Below are 20,263 nucleotides of genomic sequence, written 5' to 3' on the forward strand. Positions count from 1 at the left end.
GCTGAGACACAATTTCCTTCTACCTAGTGAGGTCAGTAGCCGTTTCACATTCAGGTGAATAAAGTCCACTTTAGATATGCACAGAGAGAGTGTAACTTGCTCTTTGTTCACTTCATCTTGTTAGCTACTTGATGGCTCATTCTAAGCTTTATGTCATGATTCTTGATAGAATCATCCCAAATCATCCATTGGCTATTAAACCATACTCATTTTGCCCTGCTTTATTCAGTGTATCATTCTATGCTGCTACTCCAAAACCACATTATAATATGGTATGTCCATGTTATTTAAAAAATATACTTACTGCTACTTGGTGGCAAAAATAATCCATTGATATTGCGAGGTTTGCTGTGATAAAAGATACAACTGATCTTCACACAACCAAGAGGTTGAGTTTCCCAGAAGCATGAAATGCTGCAGTTTTGCTAGACAAAGGAGGTGGGGGAAATGTAATGATCAGATACCATGTTCAAAATAAATACAATGTGCTAGAGCACAACGCAATGTGACAAAACTATCCCAGTTACTGATTTAGGATCATGTGTGTCTCCTGAGTTTCAGTATTTCTAAACTCTGCTATTTAAAAGATACAATAGATATTTCGAAAACATATGCCACCATTTTTTATAAGAATTTAAGTTGAACAGCATGCAAAACGCGTAATATTAAGTAGTGGAAGAAAGAATCATTTTTTTTCCTCTACTGTTTTGTAAGAGTACATAGTTCTAGAGGGGAGGGGGATGGGGGATGGGTTAGCCTGGTGATGGGTATTAAGGAGGGCACGTACTGCATGGAGCACTGGGTGTTATATGCAAACAATGAATCATGGAACACTACATCAAAAACTAATGATGTAATGTATGGTGATTAACATAACATAATTAAAAAAAGAAAAAAGAGTACGTAGTTCAGTCTTATTGAAGAGAGACGCTTTTTTTTTTTTTTTTTTTTTTAACAAACATGATGATGGTGAGTAATTCTACCTGCATTTCCATGTGTCTAAATCTGCAAAGTGGATCTAAACATTTTCCCTCTCTCCATAATGAACACACAGTGTCACTGCCAAGGGCCTCTTCGCAGTGTCGGAATCGGCACTGGGAACCCTGCAAGTAAAAAGTAAACAGTATGGAAAACTCAACGTACTAGCGTTAGTGTTCAACAACAGTAAGTTGCTAATTAATTAAGGAAAATATGACTAGATCAAATTAGAATCACAAAAAATACTACAAAATAAGGTCATAAGTCTAAATTTTAGCAAATTTGTTTAATTTTAGTGAGAGACTGACAATATAATCTAGTACAACATGCCACAAGTCACTGATAAAATGCTACTTTTTGTTATCAGTTAATCCATATGATTCACTAAGAATAAACATATGATACCACTGATATTCTTGATCACAATCCAATGACGGAACAATTTAATTTAGCTTTCTGGAAAAAGATAGTTTTTTGTTTTGTTTTGTTTTATTTAAGAATCACAAGCCAGGGCGCCTGGGTGGCTCAGTCGTTAAGCGTCTGCCTTCGGCTCAGGTCATGATCTCAGGGTCCTGGGATCGAGTCCCACATCGGGCTCCCTGCTCGGCGGGAAGCCTGCTTCTCCCTCTCCCACTCCCCCTGCTTGTGTTCCTGCTCTCGCTGTGTCTCTCTCTGTCAAATAAATAAATAAAATCTTTAAAAAAAAAAAAAAAAAAGAATCACAAGCCATATTCAAATGGTGGAGATGATCTCTATTAGTCAATCTTTATTAGATAATGTTTTCTTAGTCTATTGGAGATACTGTTAAGTGTGTTTTTACAGGGAAAGTGAATGGGGCTTAAACTTTATATTATTGTGGAATTTTTTAGCACATTATGCTACATTAAATGTATATCCTTTATACCCTTGGTCTACAAGATAAACAACTGTGCCAATACACATATACATATACCAACAAAAGCAGATGTGGATTATTTTAATGGGCTGCTAGTACTTTTTTTAATTCTATGTCTTTTACACATAGGCCCACACTTGGAAAAACTGCAGGCTCTTGTCTTTCTGACAGAGAGGTGCGTGACATTCAATAAAAATATTCCATGAAGTTCTGTCTTTTGACACATGTTCCATGTTTTTTTCTTATTTTTTCTCACTTTCTTACTCCTGTCTTCACAATTTCTCCCTTTTAAAAGTGGATCTGTGGATCTTGTAGTACAAGATAGTGGACAGGGCTAGATAAACCAGTATTTGAACTCCTGGTTCCATTATTTGTCCATAGTTACAAAGTTAATACATTTCCTCACCCTGTCTGTGCTTCAGTGTCCTCATCTATAAAAAGGGAATAAAATGTGCCCCTCACAGATTGTAAAAATTATATGAGGAAGGTATCGTGGTTGCTATTGCTATTGTTATGTATTCATTTAATTATTTATTGAGAATTTACCACCCATCGGTCATGGTGCTAGGTACTTGGGGATACAGCCGTGAAACAGACAAAACTCTCTGCACACACAGAATATAAATTCTATTATTATTTATCATCTCTAGGTTTAATCATAAGGGGACAGGCAAATAAGTGAGCACTGGGTGTTATAGGAAACATAAATTATTGAACACTACATCTGAAACTAATGATGTACTATAAGTTAGCTAACTGAATTAAAAAAAAAAAAGTGGATCAAATTCTTATGGTCAAAGAGGTTGACTCCACTCAGGCTTCCTAGCAGAGATAAATCACTTTAAATCAGACACATTGTGTCTTTCATTCAGGCATGAACATGAAGCTCCAAGTTTCTACATTTATTTGGTTTCATTGAGATCCATTAATCCTAATCTCTTTAATATCTTTATTATTTATTTAATATCTTTATTTATATCTTTATTTAATATCTTTTAGCCTTATAAACTTGAATTCAAATTTGGCTAATTTGTTTATAATACTTCTTTTCCTTTTTCCATGTTATCAAATATTCGCCGTTAGACTGTTGACAGGAAAATTCAGTAACTGGGTTAATGAATTTCAAATAGGGAATCAATTAGATTTATTAAACTAAGTTTGATAGTGAGCTGAATTTAACTTTTTGAATTAACATGTTTGGAATCACATTAACTGTAACAATATGATATATCATATAACGTTTCAGTATGTTTGAAACTATATCATAATTTTAATTTCCTCAGAGAAATTCAGTATGTCAAAAATACATGATAAGCTTTTACTTCAGATTTTAAATATGTAAAGTATTTTTCAGGAAAATAGTAAATTTTGACTCAGCAATACAAATTATTGCCATATCTTCCTTCATTCTACTAAAAAGCTTAAGCATGTGAAGTACCATAAATTATACAATATTTACCTTTATGCATGTGGAATTAAAAAAGAAATAGCAGTCATTCCCAACTTCTGCCATTTTCAACTCTCTTGCTGCTAATCCAATGTTTTTTAATATAAGAATTGCAGGAATGCAAATATAAGAACTATCAGTGTGTAAGGGGGAAAAAGAATTTCTTTTCCACAGTCTTTCAGGCTATCAGTAATATTCCTTTAAAACTGACCTCCTGTTGACAGTATATTACACAATAGATAATTCTTAAAGAAATTTAAATTAGAAGATACCTTCTCTAGCTTTGCAGAAATGTTCAAAGTGGTTGCTAGTAAGCACACAAACTCAAACTTCCAGAATTTTCCTCATTGTTACCTAATCCATTGTTTGCTCAACATAAATGACCTCACACGTAACTGTAGGCTAGCCTACCTTCGTGAATTCTGTATAGTATTTCTCTTCCCCAATTCTAGTATATTAACCCAATAGGCTAGTAAAAATAAAACGTTTTATCTTTAATGTTCTGATTGACTTTAGGACATAAGCTAGTTCATAATTTCATAATTAAAAAGTATTACGTATTTCACGAGTAAATAGCTGTTTTCTAAACTCTCATTTCTAGATATGGTTTGGAAAAAAAACTAAAATTTTTTAATAGGTAAATATACTATCTATACTCCAAGATAATATAATTATTTAAATATATACTCACTGCTATCCATTGAATTGGGAAAAAAAAATCATTCAGATTGTGTTATTTTAATAGGTACCTGAAAATAATTGGACTATTTATTCATCTTGTAGCTATATTCCATTCATTTTTCATCCATCATAAAAGGAGGAATAGCTTCTTCCTATAGCAGAAAGGTCCAGAGTGTCTATAAATTTTGAGAATTTGTTGAAGACAAAGTGAAGTACTCTGATTCCCAGAATGAGACATTTCAATCAGCAGTTACTGAGGTCTTTCTTCATAAAGGCATATGGATTCTCACTTTAGTTAAGTAAAACAGGCTAACTGGTATGAACTTTCTGAATACTTTAAGGTAAAAATCTAAGAAATAAAATAAGGAATTAAAATTTAGAAAAGAGTTGTTTGCCTATAACTGTAAATAAGAGAAAAAATAAAAAGAAATAGGCAGTATTAAAAGTAAGTGAAGAAATAGAGAATAAAAATTTGGCTAAACCCTTGAAAATATTAGCAAAAATAAATATATATTAAAAAACTTAATATCTTGCCTTCTGTTTTGCCGTAACTTCTAACTCTAGAACAATAAAATACCCATTTTAAGCACATAAGTTACTGAGAAAAACCTCTAAGAAATATCTTTAAGTGGTCTTTGCCTCCAGATAAACTCCCTCTCTGCCTATGAGCTTTTGGCTGCATGGATTATTTCCAAATACTGTTACCAAACACCATTATTGCATGATTACATGTAACATCATGATTAAAGTCATTGTGAGAATCCCTGTTTTACATCGGGGAAAGGATGAAAAAATGTTTTTACCTTTTGGAATATGTTGGGAAAAATTACATTCCATTAGACACAGCAAAAACAGGTCAAACCAAAATGGGGATTTTTTTTTTTTTTTTTTTCCTTTTTGGCTTTGCAAAGACCAGTAATTAGATTTGTACATTTTGGTAGTCTTTAGAATGCCTGGAGCCTCAATTTCTTCTTTCTCTCTCATTTTTTAAAACAAAACTCTATTTTCATTTCTTTTTCTTTCCTCCACGCCCCCCCTCCCTTTTCTTATTCACATCTTTCCTGTTATGAAATTCATTCTAGTCTTTCAGGAAAAGCTAGACCATATTCATGAGGATTTTTACTCCCTATAGGGAAGAGCGATGGGAAATTTGCCTCCACAGCTGGGAGTAGGCCTGAGAATTCTGTAAGTATTCTGGGTTGGCCCATGTAGACTCACACTGAGTGTCTTCCATCTTTGATGCATGCTAGAATACTAACACATCAGTCAGAGAAGAAAGTATTTCTTCCAATTTGTAATCCAATTATACCATTTTAAGTACAGGGACCGGGAGTTAACTCCTTGCTGGCTCTTCAGGTTTATGAGTATCTGGCAAAGCTGCTGGCTGCTATCCATTAGAATAGGAGCCCTGTTTGTAACTGTGAATTGGACCTCTGGCTCTCCCCTGACTTGGGACTCCTTTGTTTCAGCCAAAGGCTTTGCTCCAGGCACTGATGAAATCAAAGCACTGGAAATAGAGTGCTTCCCGAGGAACAGTTAGCCTTGCTACTACTATTCAAACAGCAAGTAGAATGTTTTAGAAGATGATCCCGTCTCAGAAATGACAGAATGTTGGACCTAGAAGATTCTGTGGCAGTTTGGGAAATGGCAGTTGATAGTTGTGAGGCTTATTTAATTGTTGTTCCCTTGAGACCCATGAAACACGCTGCTTTTGGGATTCCTCTGGAGGAACAGGAAATCACTGGTGCTTGACTATAAAATACTAAGCGTCTATAGTTCACAGCTAGCATCAGGTGTACTAGTCCCCCTGTTCCTCTTTAAAAAAAAAAAGTTTTTTTTTTTTTTTAGCCTTTTTGTGTTTTCCTAGGAGAAGAAAATAGCAGAACAGAAAGTAAATGAAATGGCAAATCTCTTCTTTCTCCTCTCTGAATCCAGCAATAAAAAAACTGCATTTTTAAAAGGGATATTTATTCTTTGGAAACCCTCTTATGTATAGATACCTTTTCTAAGGGATAAGTCAGGAAAACACTGGACTCTATGGTACTTGCAGGTAACACAGTTATAGAAATGAGACCTGGACCTTGTCTAAGCACATAGAAATGGCAGTAGTCAGAACTCCCCTGCTGAAGACTACTAGCCTCAATAAGATAGGAAGGCTACTATTACTAAATATTTAATATTTTATTCAATCATTGACCGTCTTATCACTTACCCTCCAATATTCTTTTAAGCAACAAGGCAAATAAAGCTGTTGATTGACTAGCTCTGGAGTTGATTGACTCCCAACAACTCAAGCCATTTGGATTCTGTTGGAGCTCATATTTAAGATAAATGAGATTCCTATGAAAAAAATTAAGATTGAAATCCGGTTTTGTATTAGTCTAAGGCTAAATTTTGCACTCAGGAAAAAACATCAGAACCAACTTCGACCATATTATAAGGCACAATGAGGTGTAATCCAAACGGTATTACTATTGTCTGTGTTGGGGGGTCCCAGGTGTTTTAATTGTAGCTTTTTCTAGCACTCTTCCTGGGAAATCCATTTCCATTAGGCTTTGAGAGGTCTCCGAATATTTCTAAACTTTTACAGGAATTTATTAAAGAGAACAGGCAATTAACTTTCACCAGAGTGGTGTTAAATCGGCATCTGAAACTTGTAACTTGGTATTCTCTAATTTTCATAAATATCATCGGTTACTAAATGTGGTTAAGCACACACAACTCAAAAACGGATCTCTTGTTTCACGGTCATCACAACCCGGACTAACGCTCGCGGGAGTGCAAACGCGGAGGGGTACCTTGGCTTCCACACTACAACTCCCAGAAGGCGCCGCGGTCAGGAGACGGCTTCTGCGCGTGCGTCCAGCCCCACGCTTGGTGTTGGGGGACGTGAGGGCGCCGACGCTTCGCCTGAGCGGGCAGTGCTCGTGGTTTGAGCAGTGTTTGTGACTGCTGGGGACGCTTTTCCGGCCGAGGCGCTGTTTGGAAGCGTGCTCTGCATTCGCACTGCCTGTTGGGCCCACCATGAGGCGCCTAGGTTCGGTGCAGCGGAAAGTGCCGTGTGTGTTTGTGACGGAGGTGAAAGAGGAGCCCTCCACCAAAAGGGAGCATCAGGTACCGAGGAGTGCGGGGCCCGGGTAGCGGCCACGCAGGGATTCGGGGCTCGTTAGAACCGCCCTGCAGGCTGGGAGCTTTTTGCGGGTTTCGCTGGGGAGATCTAGGGTAGGGGGTTCTTGCTCCCTGAGCTCCAGGTTGTTGTACCTCCTTAGTTGCAAGGGAGGGAATCCTCGAGAGAATTTTTCTGAGAAAGGCGATTCAAACTTGCTGTCGCATGGAAATTGAAAACCCACATCTTAAGTAATAGCCCCCTTTTCTACAGCCTTTTTGGGGGGAAGACCCCTTAAGTATTCACATAATCACCGCAATCCAAACTTTACTGCTTTTCAAGAGTGTGGTGACAAAGTGGAGATTTTAGAAAACTTGCTTTACACTTGATCTTAGCCACCGAAGGTGTTGACAACTAGCCTAATTAGGTCACTAAAGATCAGACCTCATGTATTTGTTACCGGTAGTTACCTACTTGATTCTAATTTTGGTGTTCCCGCCTCCTGGTATTTCTCTCAGCACCGGGTTTTAGGCTTAGAGGGACTTTGGTAGATACTGGTGAATGATTAGTCACCTATATCAGGGTAATTCTTTCATGTGTAGCAAGGTCCTTGATAACAGAATCCCCAGGTATTCAGTGCTTCCAACTCATCATACAAAATTCTTCGTGTGCATTTGGCATAGGCCCCCACACGCCTTACATCATTTGCATTGGCGGTCTCCTTGGTTTCTAGACTAAAAGACCTTTAAGGTGGAGACTGCCCTGTTATATCGAGTCCCAGTTTCTAGGACCTGAAGTGTAGTAGGCACTGGATAAATATTTGTTGAATTAAAGAATGAACGCTGGAGTACTTTCATGCCAATTTTCCATTCACCTTGACCCTTTTTACTTTATTTACTTTTTAAAAAATTTATATTTATTTATTTTTAAGATTTACTTATTTTAGAGAGAGACTCCTCACTGAGTCGGAGCCATGAGATCAAGCAGACTCCTCACTGAGTCGGAGCCATGAGATCATGACCTAAGCTGAAACCAAGAGTGGGTCACTCAGCAGACTGAGTCACCCAGGCACCCCTCATATTGACACTTTTTACTTGTAACAACATTTCCAGTGCCACCGCTGTTATAGTTCTTAATAGTTTATGTGCTGCTGACTGCACTGCCTGATTGTTCTTTCCTGCCATCCAGAATGATCATCATGTTCTTTCCTGGTCAAAACCCCACAGTTAACTACTAACTGTCTGTAGCAGTAGTTGCCAAGCTTTTATTTTTTATAGCCATAACAAACCTAATATGAAATATTGACATCCCAAATAGTGGTTCACTTTAGCTGTGATTCTCCACTTTGTATGTCGGTGGGAGTGGGTAAATGGTAAAAGTACCCTCCACCAGGAAAAATAAGCCCCTGCTCAGGTCCCTCTGTAGTTAAGATTTGCTTACAGTATTATTTATAGCATAGTATTCAGATCCTTAACTATAAGTCAAGGCTGCCCATTAATCAGGCCCAGTCTACTCTTGAAGTGCCTGTTGCACCCACCATGAGGGGCCTGGACTCAGTGCAGCAGAAAATGCCATGTGTGTTTGTGGCGGAGTTGCCTACTTAAAGTGAAGTCTCTGAACAAAGTCTTTCATCCTGTGAACCTAGCAGGCATGGTCCTGTCTTTATTTTTGCTTAGGCTGTGCAACTCTGTCTGGATTACTTCCACAATTTTTGATTTTTTCAAATCAGACCTTCTCCATGAAATTTTTGAGCATTGTGGTTATCCCAGTGATCTCCTTTGTCCGGAAATTGGAGGACCACTCAGTTGATATTCACTGTTACTTTTTAAACACAAATGTCTTCTTTTTCCAAGTAGTTTAAAGTCTTTAATGAGAAGGAGAACTTTGTGTACCCTTGGTATCTTACATTGTCTTTTGAACATGTTGATAGCAAAGAGTGGTAGAAAGTTGATTCTTACAGAAGGAATATTTGGAGCTCATCAAGAGCTCCCTGGAGGCGAGGGGTCGCCTGGGTGGCTCAGTTGGTTAAGCATCTGCCTTCCGCTCAGGTCATGGTCCCAGAGTCCCGAGAACGAGCCTTTATCCCTGTATCAGGCTCCCTGCATGGTGGGGAGTCTGCTTCTCCCTGTGCCCCTCACCCCGCCCTCTCGCTCCCTCTCCCTCTCTCAAATAAATAACAAAATTAAAAAAAAAAAACAAAAACTCTATGGGCAGAGTAATCTCCTCCCTAGGATTTTTGGTAAATTTGAATCACACCAACATTGCTATTAGGCCAGGCCTTAACCACTACAGGCTAAACTGATATCCTCTGATACTAATTGCAGAAGTTAGTGATAAATCCCCAGTCATTATTTTATCTTGAAAGTCCGGAATCAGTAACAATGGTGCTAATTTCCTAAGTCTACCTGACTCAGAAAACCCAGAAACCGTACTTTCATGTATTAGTTTTAAACCTGTACACACCAGTATTGTGCAGTGTTTTTCACATTAAGATGAGTGTTACTTCAGATAATTCACACTATAAAACAGTGGCATAACTCTTTCTCAGAAATAAAAATAAATTACAGATAAAAAATTGGTAGGAATTGTAGAAACTCCTTTTTCCCGTTCTTGATGGTCTTGGCTTCTCTTCCTGACAGTAGAAGAACCATAAATAGAACCATAAATTATGCAGTTTACTACTGCTAAATCTGAAAGACTCCCCATTTGTTTTTCTCCGTAACATTTATTATACTTAACATTGCATGTATGTATTATTTTGTTACTGTTGTCTTGCTCATTGAAATGAAAGTTCCACCAAAGACAGGTACTTTTTTGTTAATCTCTAACTTCCTGTTGTCAAGGACAAGGATTAACCCATAGAAGGCATTTAGCAAGTAATTGTCAAGTAAAGGAACACACTGTGCTGCGGAGAGAGTGCTGCAGAGGACATGGTTCCGGATGTCAGCTCATGGTGGCTAAAGAAATGTACTAATTAAAAATAAGTGTGGGAAAACAGGTATTGCTGTGATAGCATAGAAGGGAGGGGGTAACTCATGAGAACTTGATGGAAGAAATATTTTTTAATTGTCTTGAAGGGTAAGCAGGAGAATGTACTTTAGAAATAGTGAAATTAAGAACATTCCAGGTGAGAGTATGTGTGAAGGCGTAGAGGCTGTTTATTTTAAACCAATTTTCTTTCTCTCTTTTTTAAGCCATTTAAAGTTTTGGCAACTGAAACTCTAAGTCACAAGGCATTAGATGCAGATATATACAGTGCACTTCCAACAGAAAAAGTGGACGGAACATGTTGCTATATTACTACCTACAAAGGTAAAATTATACTACAAATATTATTTGATCACTTTACAAACTATATATATCTGAAGTAGGGCATTTACCCTTCATAAACCCTTGGCAACCTAAGTATAAGAGCAAAATGATGAAGTCCCAGTTGTTATACTTATTTATTATATCATGTATCTTTCTTGGAGGAGGAAAGGAAGGTAATTAACATTTACTTAATACTCATTCAAGGCAGGCCATATGATAAATGCTTATCATGTTATCTCTAATTTGCACAGTAAGCCTCTCCATTTCACACATAAGGAAACTGAGCCTCAGAGAACTTAAATAATTTGTCCAAGACCATATAATTAATGAATGGCTGAACTGGTAATAGAACCTATGTTTGATCCTAAAACTTACTCTTATTTCACCGATTCCAGTGCTGACTCCATAGTTTTTATTACTATTGTCAGTATCTCTAATTTATTTCAAATTTAATGCACTTTAAGAGTTAGAAATTAAAATAGAAATTGTCAGTTAAGGAAAAAAAATGTATTGAAAAGAGAGAAATAATCTTTATGATTTCCTTTTACCTCTTAATTCCAGCAAGAGAAACAGAACAGTTGAGTAAATGCAAATTAGACATATTCCTGGGATCAGGGAATCTTTTCTGAAATGCATTTTTTCCCATTTTGAATTGTGATTAACATACACTTAACATAATTTACCATCTTTAACCATTTTTAAGTGTACAATTCATTGTTGTGCTCCTATCACCACTGTCTATCTCCAGAACACTTCATCTTGCGAAATTAAAACTCAGTACTCATTAAATAATTCACCATCCCCCTCCTCCAGCCCTTGACAACCATATTCTACTTTGTCTCTATGTTTTGGCTATTCTAGATACCTCATATATGTGGAGTCATACGGTATTTTCTTTTTATGACAAGCTTATTTCATGTAGCATAGTGTCCTCAGTGTTCATCCATGTGGTAGTACCTGCAAAATTCCCTTCCTTTTTTTTTTTTTTAAGATTTTATTTATTTATTTGACAGAGAGAGACGCAGCGAGAGAGGGAACACAAGCAGGGGGAGTGGGAGAGGGAGAAGCAGGCTTCCCGCTGAGCAGGAAGCCCGATGTGGGACTCGATCCCAGGACCCTGGGACCATGACCTGAGCTGAAGGCAGACGCTTAACGACTGAGTCACCCAGGCGCCCCAAATTCCCTTCCTTTTTATTAGTAACAGTTCACTGTGTGTATGTTTGTTGTACAAATCACATTAATTTTATGTCTATACCACATAGTTTTATGTACATACCATTCATCCATCAGTGTACACTTGGGCTTCTTCCACCTTTTGGCTGTTGTAAACAATGCTGCTATGAGCACGGTGAACAAATACCTCGTGGAGGTCCTGCTTTCAGTTCTTTTGGGCATATATCCAGAAGTGGAATTATTGGGTCATATAGTAATTCTATTTTTAATTTTTTGAGGAACTGCCGTACTGTTTTCCACAGCAGCTACACGATTTACCAACAGTGCACAAGGGTTCCAGTTTCTCTACATCCTCACCAACACTTTGGTTTGTTTGATAGTAGCCATTTTAATGGATATGAGTGAAATGAATTTTTGTACTTACTAGTAAAAAGAAGAAAAGGTCCATTCAACCAGAAATGACAGAATATAATTTTAATCTTGTTCTTCGTATTATTTATTGGGATAGTTAATAAGTAATACAGAATGTCCAACCAAACTATAGTCAGTAATTTTAAAATCTCATATATTTGAAGAAACTAAAAGATTTTTCAGGCTTTTATATTTATATTAAGAAACTTAAATGTGCATCATTATGTGTGATCATGTATAATAGTAGCAGATAAACATGATTGGATTGCTAAAGAAAACTTACAGGATCCAAAATGACAGTGCTTGCAAATCCACAGTTTATTACAGGTAAAGGATACACAGTATTAGCAAGGGCATTGAACATAAGGATGTACACAGCAGCAAAGGGTCTGGTGAGTCCAGGTGAAAGCACCTGTTGTTACCCCTTCGTACCCCTCTCCACTCCTCCAGCCCCCAAGGTCCTGGCAGGACACACTTTGTCAAATCAGGAACCACTGATGTATGCAGGGAACACCTTGGAAACAGAATCCAAAATGGAGTGTGAGCTGGGGATTTTTATATTCTGCTGGTCACAGAGACATCTTCCTGCTAAGTAACCAGCCTCAACAGCAGAGCCCTCCAGGAGTCTCACTGACACCAGGTATAAGATTCATTAGTCTTACTGTTATCAATAAAGAATGCAGGCACACCGCGCTGAAACCTCGCAGATCCATGATTACAGATCATCACTAATAATCACTTGACCAGGGATCAGAGCCATGCAAAACAGCTCAGCCTAATTCCACATTTTTGGGAACTAACCCTTATAGTTATGTTTCAGGAAAAGTGTGACTACAGTTATCTGGGTATGTTTCCATTTAGTATAGAGGTAGCTTCAGTTTCTCACAAATGCTCGTTGCCAATAAAATGTGGCTGCAGAATGTCCTTATGAAAGGGTCACATATTTACTTTTTATCTCATCCTCATCATTCTTTAACCAGACTTAAGTCTTCTTACAGCATCAGGTTCTGCTGGGTAAGATGTGTTTGTTAGAGTGCATCTTCTAGGGTTGCTGCTTTTAGGAAAGATGACCCTATTATTTATTGAAAAACTTTATACTAAATTGTCTTTCAAGATAAGTTTTATTGTTTGGTTCTTAAACTTTTCTTTTCCCTTTTATTATTTTTTTAGGTCAGCCATACCTTTGGGCTCGGCTAGATAGAAAACCTAACAAACTAGCTGAGAAAAGATTTAAAAATTATCTACAATCAAAACAAAACTCACAAGGTTAGTGGGCCTTTTCCTTTTCCTTTTTTTTTTTAGCTTTTTATGATTTAAATAACGTGCAATTTTTGGCTTATTTCTTGCTGTGGTGGTATTTTTATACATTATATCCTTCTTAGAATTTAAGTACTTAGGGGAAAGAAGAAAATTATAATTGAGTATCTTTGTATGTAAAAGAATATTCTTGAAAAGTATTTTAAATCATTTTCTTAACATTTTTATAACTCATTAGACTATGTTGATTTTATTAAAGTATACAAATTACTACATATATACTGTAATGAGCAACACATTTTGGTTTTGTTGCCTAAGAGACAAATATGTAATTTTATAAATCAGGCACAAAAATAACAAAGGATTATCAGTATGTTTAATTAAACATTAAAATGCCTCTAAATATTATATAAGCAGATATATACATTAATCATTGTATATCCACTCATTCATTTATATATTTATAGTACATTAAAAATTCATCATAAATCTACACATACTGGAACATTGGCTTCTTTAGACTTTTATCCACTATTTATAGAGTGGTGGGTTCAAAATTGAAAAATTTTTTAAAAAGATTTTATTTATTTGACAGAGAGCAAGTGAGCACAAGCAGGGGGAGTGGCAGGGAGAGAGAGAAGCAGGCTTCCCGCCAAGCAGAGCACCCGGTGTGGGGCTCAATCACAGGACCCTGGGATCATGACCTGAGCTGAAGGCAAACACTTAACCGGCTGAGCCACCCAGGCGCCCCCAAAATTGAAAATTTAAAGTGCTAGTACCCTAACTCTGAGAAGTGCAGTCACATCATGGTGATAATGGAGAATAATTATATAGTATCTAATATCATGGGATTTATTAGCTATTCCCACATTGAATTTGTTCATCTTTTATATTTTTTAAAGTATCACCATATGTAAAATTATTTAACTCTTTTAGAATTTTTTTGGAATGTTGAGGAGGACTTCAAACCTGTTCCAGAGTGCTGGATACCAGCGAAGGAAATAGAACAATTAAATGGGAATCCGATGCCTGATGAAAATGGACACATTCCTGGTATCATGAAAACTTTTCTAAAATGCATAAGGAGTTTTTCTGGGAATGGGAAAATTTTTGCAAAAGTGTGCTTAGTAGAAAGATATCCCAGGTTAAGGTTCAGTTCAGCAGGCGTGTCTTGAATACCTTAATGTGCAGAGTACTCTTAGGTTCTAGTAACACAAAAATGAAGATTAGAACGTTATCCTCCATGATCTTTTAGACACTAGGGGAAATCCAGCAATACTGTTATGATTTAAAAACTAAAAGGAAGGTATACAAAGGGTATAGTCAGAGAAAAGAGGAGGAGTTCTCGTGAGCCTGTGCTAGAGGAGGCTTCTAAGCAGAGAGGACATCTGTACTGAAGCTTAAGAACCAGGAGGTTAGCTGGCAAGGATGAGGGAAGGTCAGCTTAGGCAAACGCCCATAAAGAGGAGCGATACGGAGTCCTGGGAATTTTATGTGACACTTCTCTGTGGCTGGAATGTTTAGGGTGTAGGACATTAGAGGACATTATAAAAGTTGAGGCTGGAGATGTAGAATGGACTCAGATCTTAAAGGGGTTTATATTCCATTTAGAGGATTCTGAAGTTCATCCTGAAGATTATTAAGCAGGGGTACAGCAGAACTAAATTTAAATTTTTGAAGCAAGATTATGATAAAAGTGGGGTGGGTTTTCCTGGAGACTAATGGACCAGAAAAGAGGTTTTTACAGTTAACCTGAGTATTGAAGGTCAAAGATATGATGGTCACAGTGGCATATGTGTCCTAGTTTTCTTTTTTTTGATAAAGAATTGTCCACATGCGGGAACCTACTCTGGTAACAGAAGTTAGGAGAGGAATAGCAATAACCTTCGATACAGGTGGCATTAATACATTGTTCAGCAAATACTGCAACAGTACAATAAATTGTAGAAAACTTACTGCATAGGTCTATTGTCCCTGAAACTGGAGAGACAGTAGAGAGAAAACTTAAAAAAAAGAAATGAAATGAAAAAAGGGTTTTAATGCTCTGTTTTAGAATGGTATTCAATTCATACTGAAAATTTTCTAGAAAGGAATGCTGAGTGCTCTATAGTGAATCATCAAGCAGGTTAATTCCTCAACAGAATAAAAAACCTTATGATTAAAAGAATGATTAGGATTAAAAAAGTAGTAAAACTGCCAGCACTTCCACTGATGTAAAAAAAGTGTATCTGTGGCTGATAAACATCCAGAAAACATGGAAAATTTATAACAAATATAAAAATTGATTCAAGTCTCAATCCAAAGAAAAGCGGTGTCATGACAGTTTTTCCTTTACGTGATAGGTTGGGTACCAGTGGAGAAACACAACAAACAGTACTGCTGGCATTCCTCTGTAGTTAATTATGAATTCGAAGTTGCCCTGGTACTGAAGCATCATCCTGATGATCCTGGGCTTCTGGAAATTAGTGCAATGCCGCTCTCAGATCTCCTAGAACAAACACTAGAACTTATAGGAACAAATATTAATGGAAACCCGTATGGTGAGTGAAGCCTTTTTCCTGTTCAGTTATAGTAGCTGTATTTATAAAGAGAACTTCCTATGTTCAACTTAAAACACATACACTAAAGAAATGACTAATTTGAGCTAAATAGCTTTCTAGAATTACAGCCATTTCTATTTATGTCCACGGAGAAATTTATGCATGACTCTAACCATTTTATTAATCCAAAAAGTTGATTTTAGCCTCTCATTCTTTTGTGTAGTAACATTGTAGAACTAGGTATGAAAGGGAGTTACTCAAGGGTAACTTTTTGTTGCTTTTTAAAATTTAGGTGAAATGAGTTGAATGAAAATCCTGTTTTTTTCATGGCTAGGTAATTAGTTTAGCATTAATTAACAGCTAAGAGTAAATTAAGTAAAGAATTGACCATGAATCGAGTATCAAAATCTGTTACTACAGTGAACTGAGTACAAGTCCAGAGGGCACTGTGGAGAACATTGTTGACAGGGGGATGGAGACAGACCCAAGAACATTAAAGCTGGAATAGCAAAATCCTATATAGGGATCAGAAGCAAACTGATTGGCAGGTGGAAAGAAGTTAAGATAGTAATTACACACGTTATCATAGATACAGAGTGGCTGTTTGGCAAACATTGAATGATAGTTGAACTTGGCTAGTAGTATAGAGCAGGGGTTGGAGGACTTTCTCTGTACAAGTCCAGATAGTAAATATTTAGGTTTTATAGGCCATAAACAGTACTTAAAAGAATGGGTATAGCTGCGTTGAAACTACAAAAACAAGCATCTGGTTGGATTTAGCCCATGGGTCATAGTTTGCTGACCCTTGGTATAGATTATATGAAGGTGAAATTTATATTTAATGGGATAAGGTGGCAGTTTTGAATGAGATCACTTATGGTATATCTCTCTTCTAGGAAACCAACTAAACTTTTTGGTAAATTTATTGTTAAATCTTTTAAAAGGCCTTTTTATTTGGAGAAGTAAATTTTCTCAATTCTTTTTGAAACCTTTGTATGGCTAATCGAAATTTTTAACATTTAGGGCTAGGAAGCAAGAAGCATCCATTACATCTTCTTATACCACATGGGGCATTTCAAATCAGAAATCTACCTACCTTGAAGCACAATGATCTGTTATCCTGGTTTGAAGGTTGCAGAGAGGGTAAAATTGAAGGAATAGTATGGCATTGTAACGATGGCTGTTTAATCAAGGTAATGACAGAAAGTAGCTTGCGGGATGATGTCATCTTACTTCCTAAAACGAGGTAGAAGTGGCACTAGAATATTCTCTACAGATTGCAGTAATTCTAATGTGTTGTAAAGAAATTTAATTTCCCCATCTCACAGGCCACCATTCTTTATATAATAGTATTTCCCAATGTGTATTCATTCTCTGGGGCATTGGTTTTCCTACACGTGCTTCAGAATTAAAGTGATGAAAATGTCTGGAAAAACTGCACATTACATACTGCCTTCTTGGAAATTGATGTTGCAAATGAATGCACTCTGAGATAATCTGTACCAACTTAGTTTAACTCAGCATTTCCCAAACTTATTTGATTATAGAATTGGAGTTAAAAGTGCCAAGGTAACAGTTAATATTTACAGAAGGAGCTTTTATACTTTATGCCCTTTCTGTCTCTTGGACTTGTCTATTTGATTTCTCAGAGGTTTCTGAAATTAGTAATGTTCAGAACTGGACCTAGTCATATCTACCCCTGACTCCCAACAATTCAAAAACTGAAATACCATTTTTAACCCCTCTCTCCATTACTTCACAGATAAAGATTCTGATCTATTGAATCTGTACTTCTCCCCAACCAGTTGGCAGTTAATTTTCATTTTAATTGAAGCCAAGATTCATGCTTGACCTAGTTTATCACCCTCTTAAAGGTTATCTTTCAGTCTTATCCCTGTTCTGTCCATTCTTCACAGTAAGTGAAAATGTTAACTTTGCTGCATAAAACTGCTTAGTGACCTTAAGATTATTCATGATCTGACCCTTGCTTCACTTTCTGGAACTGCTGTACACCCCCATCTGCCAAATATACCCACACGGTATATGTTCTAACCATGCGTATATAATTGCAGTCAGAGCAAAAAAGCACCATTGTGTCACGTGACATTTAGAATGCCTCCCCACCCAAATTTTCAGTTGGCTAGCTTCTGTACTCAGCAACAGACTCTATTCATTAAATTTTTATGGAGCCCCCGAATATGTTCCTGGCATGTTTCCAGGTGCTGGAAATACAGAATCAACAAAACAGTGTTTCTGCCTTCTTGAAGCTCACATTCTAATGGGGAAGATAGACAATAACAAGTAAATATGTAATATGTCAGGAGGAGAACACGTATGAAAAAAAAAAGGGTAAGATAAAGTGGAGCCTTAAATAGTGCTTGGCAGATGGTAGGCATTCAAAATAAATACTTAAAAGTGAATGAAGATAAAAAAGTCTAAAGCTAATAACCTTTTTTTCTCTTTTCAGGTTCATCGCCATCATCTTGGTTTATGCTGGCCAATTCCAGATACTTATATGAATTCAAAACCAGTTATTATCAACATGAACCTGAACAAGTATGACCATGCCTTTAATACTAAATGTTTGTTTAGTCTTTTTTCAAAAATAGATAATCAGAAATTTGGTAGACTCAAAGATATAATACTTGATGTATAAACTAGAAATGCAATTAAGAACCAGCTTTATTGTTATCTTTGAATCTTGAATATTCTGCCACATGTGGAAGGTAAAAAAAATCTCAAGGTTCCATGTCTAATAGAGCAATATGTCTTCTGGCATTTGAAGACATGAATTTCCCAGTTGCAAAGGTCTATTCAAAATTTTATTTAGAACCAGCAAATGAATTTCAACCACTAGACTTAAAAATGTAATAATAAGCTCCTTACCTTATATATACCTTATACAAAAGTTGGAGAAAGACAGCAGTTAAACCAACAATTCTGGATCATTTAAAAATTAAATAGTTCAAGATGAATTTATTCTAAACACTTAAAACATATGGCTCTAACCTCATAACATGTTTATATACATGTACATATATATAAAATTCTAGAGTCTTAATACACATATAAATAAGTATATATAAAACCCCAATTTTAAATGTTAAGTTATTAAAGCTCACCCCATACTCTTTAAAAAACTTAAACATTATGTATACAGAAATTCATCATAGCTTATTTGATAGTCATAACTTACTCTAAAGGTCATCAAAAATATACTTTTCTATTATGTTTAAAATTTCATATAATTTTATTTACTAAAACTTCAATTTAGTAAAGTTACAGGGTATGAAGAAGGAAATCATGTAGGTCCGAGACCTGCTTGATTTACAGATGGAGTTTTAACTTATAAAGTTAATAGTTAAGTAAAACTACAGGTAAAGGTAGTCCTTAATAAATGGGGAGATCAGCAGGACTTTCCTCTTCATCTTCAAACTGTTCAGAAGCAGCAACAGGACTAGTTAATTCAACTCCATATTGTTCAGAAAGTTTTTTTAACTTTTCTTCTAAGAGAATATTCTTTTTCACTTCTTCTTTATAATTATACTTCAGATCTTCAATTTCTTCAAAAAATGAAGGATCAAAGTTTTCCAGTTCTTTTTTCAGCTTTTTTATTTCCTCCTAATAGAAACATGGTATCTTTGAAAGGTATGTAGGCATACAATATATTCTTTAGATTTGAACTAAAGAGACTTAATTACAAACATAAAATCCAAAGTAACCTGAATAATCTAAGATACTTGTATACTATATAGGTAGAAGTATTTTCTTAGAATTTTGTTAATAAGGTTTCATTGTACAGCATAAGTAACTTGTTAGCTAGTAAAATTATTTGTTCTGTAAGTTATGTCCTAGTTTTTGACTAAAATTTATCAGTTCTTAAATGGGTAGGGGAGGGGTGGTATTTAATCTTTCTCCAAAAGTATATCAGATACTCTCATTGAGGAAATCAAAAAGACTTGGCTATTCACAACACAAGTTATTTTGGTTAAGATTCTTTGGTTTAGGCTTCATTTATATTTTCTTTACAAATACCTATTTTTTTTAAGTGAATAATAGTCAACTTCTTATAGAATTAGGGAAACTCCAGGCCTTCTACTTGGCTAAGAGGCATCTGGTGAAGAGACAATTTGAACTTTAGAATAGCTAGTGATCACTAGTTAATTCTTCAACTTACGCTCTTTTGTTCTGTTTGTAGATTCTTTGAGAGATAAAGCATGGCAAATATCTTTCTTTTTAATAAAGGGAGCTATTCCCGAAAAGAACTTCAAAAGGAAATAAAAGACACTATTCCCAATGTGACCCAAAACTTAATATTAAAATAATGAGCTACATTTGTGAGAATCAAAAAATAAATTTCGCTTTAATACTACTTCTTTTGTCTGTTTTTTTGTAGCTCTCTTTTCGTATTTTTAACACAGATGAATGTAATGAATTCTGTAATACCAAGGTCAAATGTAACT

The 20,263-nt window shown here is 36.1% G+C and overlaps 3 protein-coding genes across 10 annotated transcripts in view; 1 reads left to right on the plus strand and 2 right to left on the minus strand.

Moving 5' to 3' along the window:
• C6H12orf50 (chromosome 6 C12orf50 homolog) overlaps positions 1-3,386 on the minus strand; it is a 33,980-nt gene extending 30,594 nt beyond the window's left edge. Inside the window, exons 1-3 of one of the 2 annotated variants that reach the window (XM_036087254.2) lie at positions 3,333-3,386; positions 984-1,103; positions 305-425 (exon numbers count right to left, since the gene is read on the minus strand). In XM_036087254.2, coding sequence (XP_035943147.2) covers positions 305-425; positions 984-1,103; positions 3,333-3,386 — 295 coding nt within the window. Of the gene's footprint in view, positions 1-304; positions 426-983; positions 1,104-3,332 lie in introns of those variants that run through there. The other variant, XM_036087255.1, reaches the window with a different exon arrangement.
• A 3,480-nt stretch (positions 3,387-6,866) lies between these two features.
• RLIG1 (RNA 5'-phosphate and 3'-OH ligase 1) lies at positions 6,867-20,172 on the plus strand. Of its 2 annotated transcripts, XM_036087260.2 has the most exons (7): positions 6,869-7,115; positions 10,302-10,419; positions 13,174-13,269; positions 14,197-14,313; positions 15,603-15,800; positions 16,824-16,993; positions 18,268-20,172. In XM_036087260.2, exons 1-7 carry the CDS (start codon positions 7,026-7,028, stop codon positions 18,454-18,456), a joined length of 978 nt encoding a protein of 325 aa, XP_035943153.1. In that variant the 5' UTR covers positions 6,869-7,025; the 3' UTR covers positions 18,457-20,172. The 2 variants fall into 2 exon arrangements, with proteins under 2 accessions (XP_077932518.1, XP_035943153.1); XM_078076392.1 differs by lacking the exon at positions 14,197-14,313 and having other exon boundaries at positions 6,867-7,115.
• The window catches only part of CEP290 (centrosomal protein 290), an 84,513-nt gene continuing 83,440 nt past the window's right edge, over positions 19,191-20,263 (minus strand). For 5 of the 6 annotated variants that reach the window (XM_078076389.1, XM_078076390.1, XM_036087262.2 and 2 more), the window contains one exon: positions 19,191-19,421. In XM_078076389.1, the coding sequence (XP_077932515.1) occupies positions 19,191-19,421 (231 nt within the window). The remainder of the gene's footprint in view (positions 19,422-20,263) is intronic. The other variant, XR_013449290.1, reaches the window with a different exon arrangement.

This window comes from Halichoerus grypus, chromosome 6, assembly GCF_964656455.1.
Source record: "Halichoerus grypus chromosome 6, mHalGry1.hap1.1, whole genome shotgun sequence".
Classification (NCBI taxonomy): Eukaryota; Metazoa; Chordata; class Mammalia; order Carnivora; family Phocidae; genus Halichoerus; species Halichoerus grypus.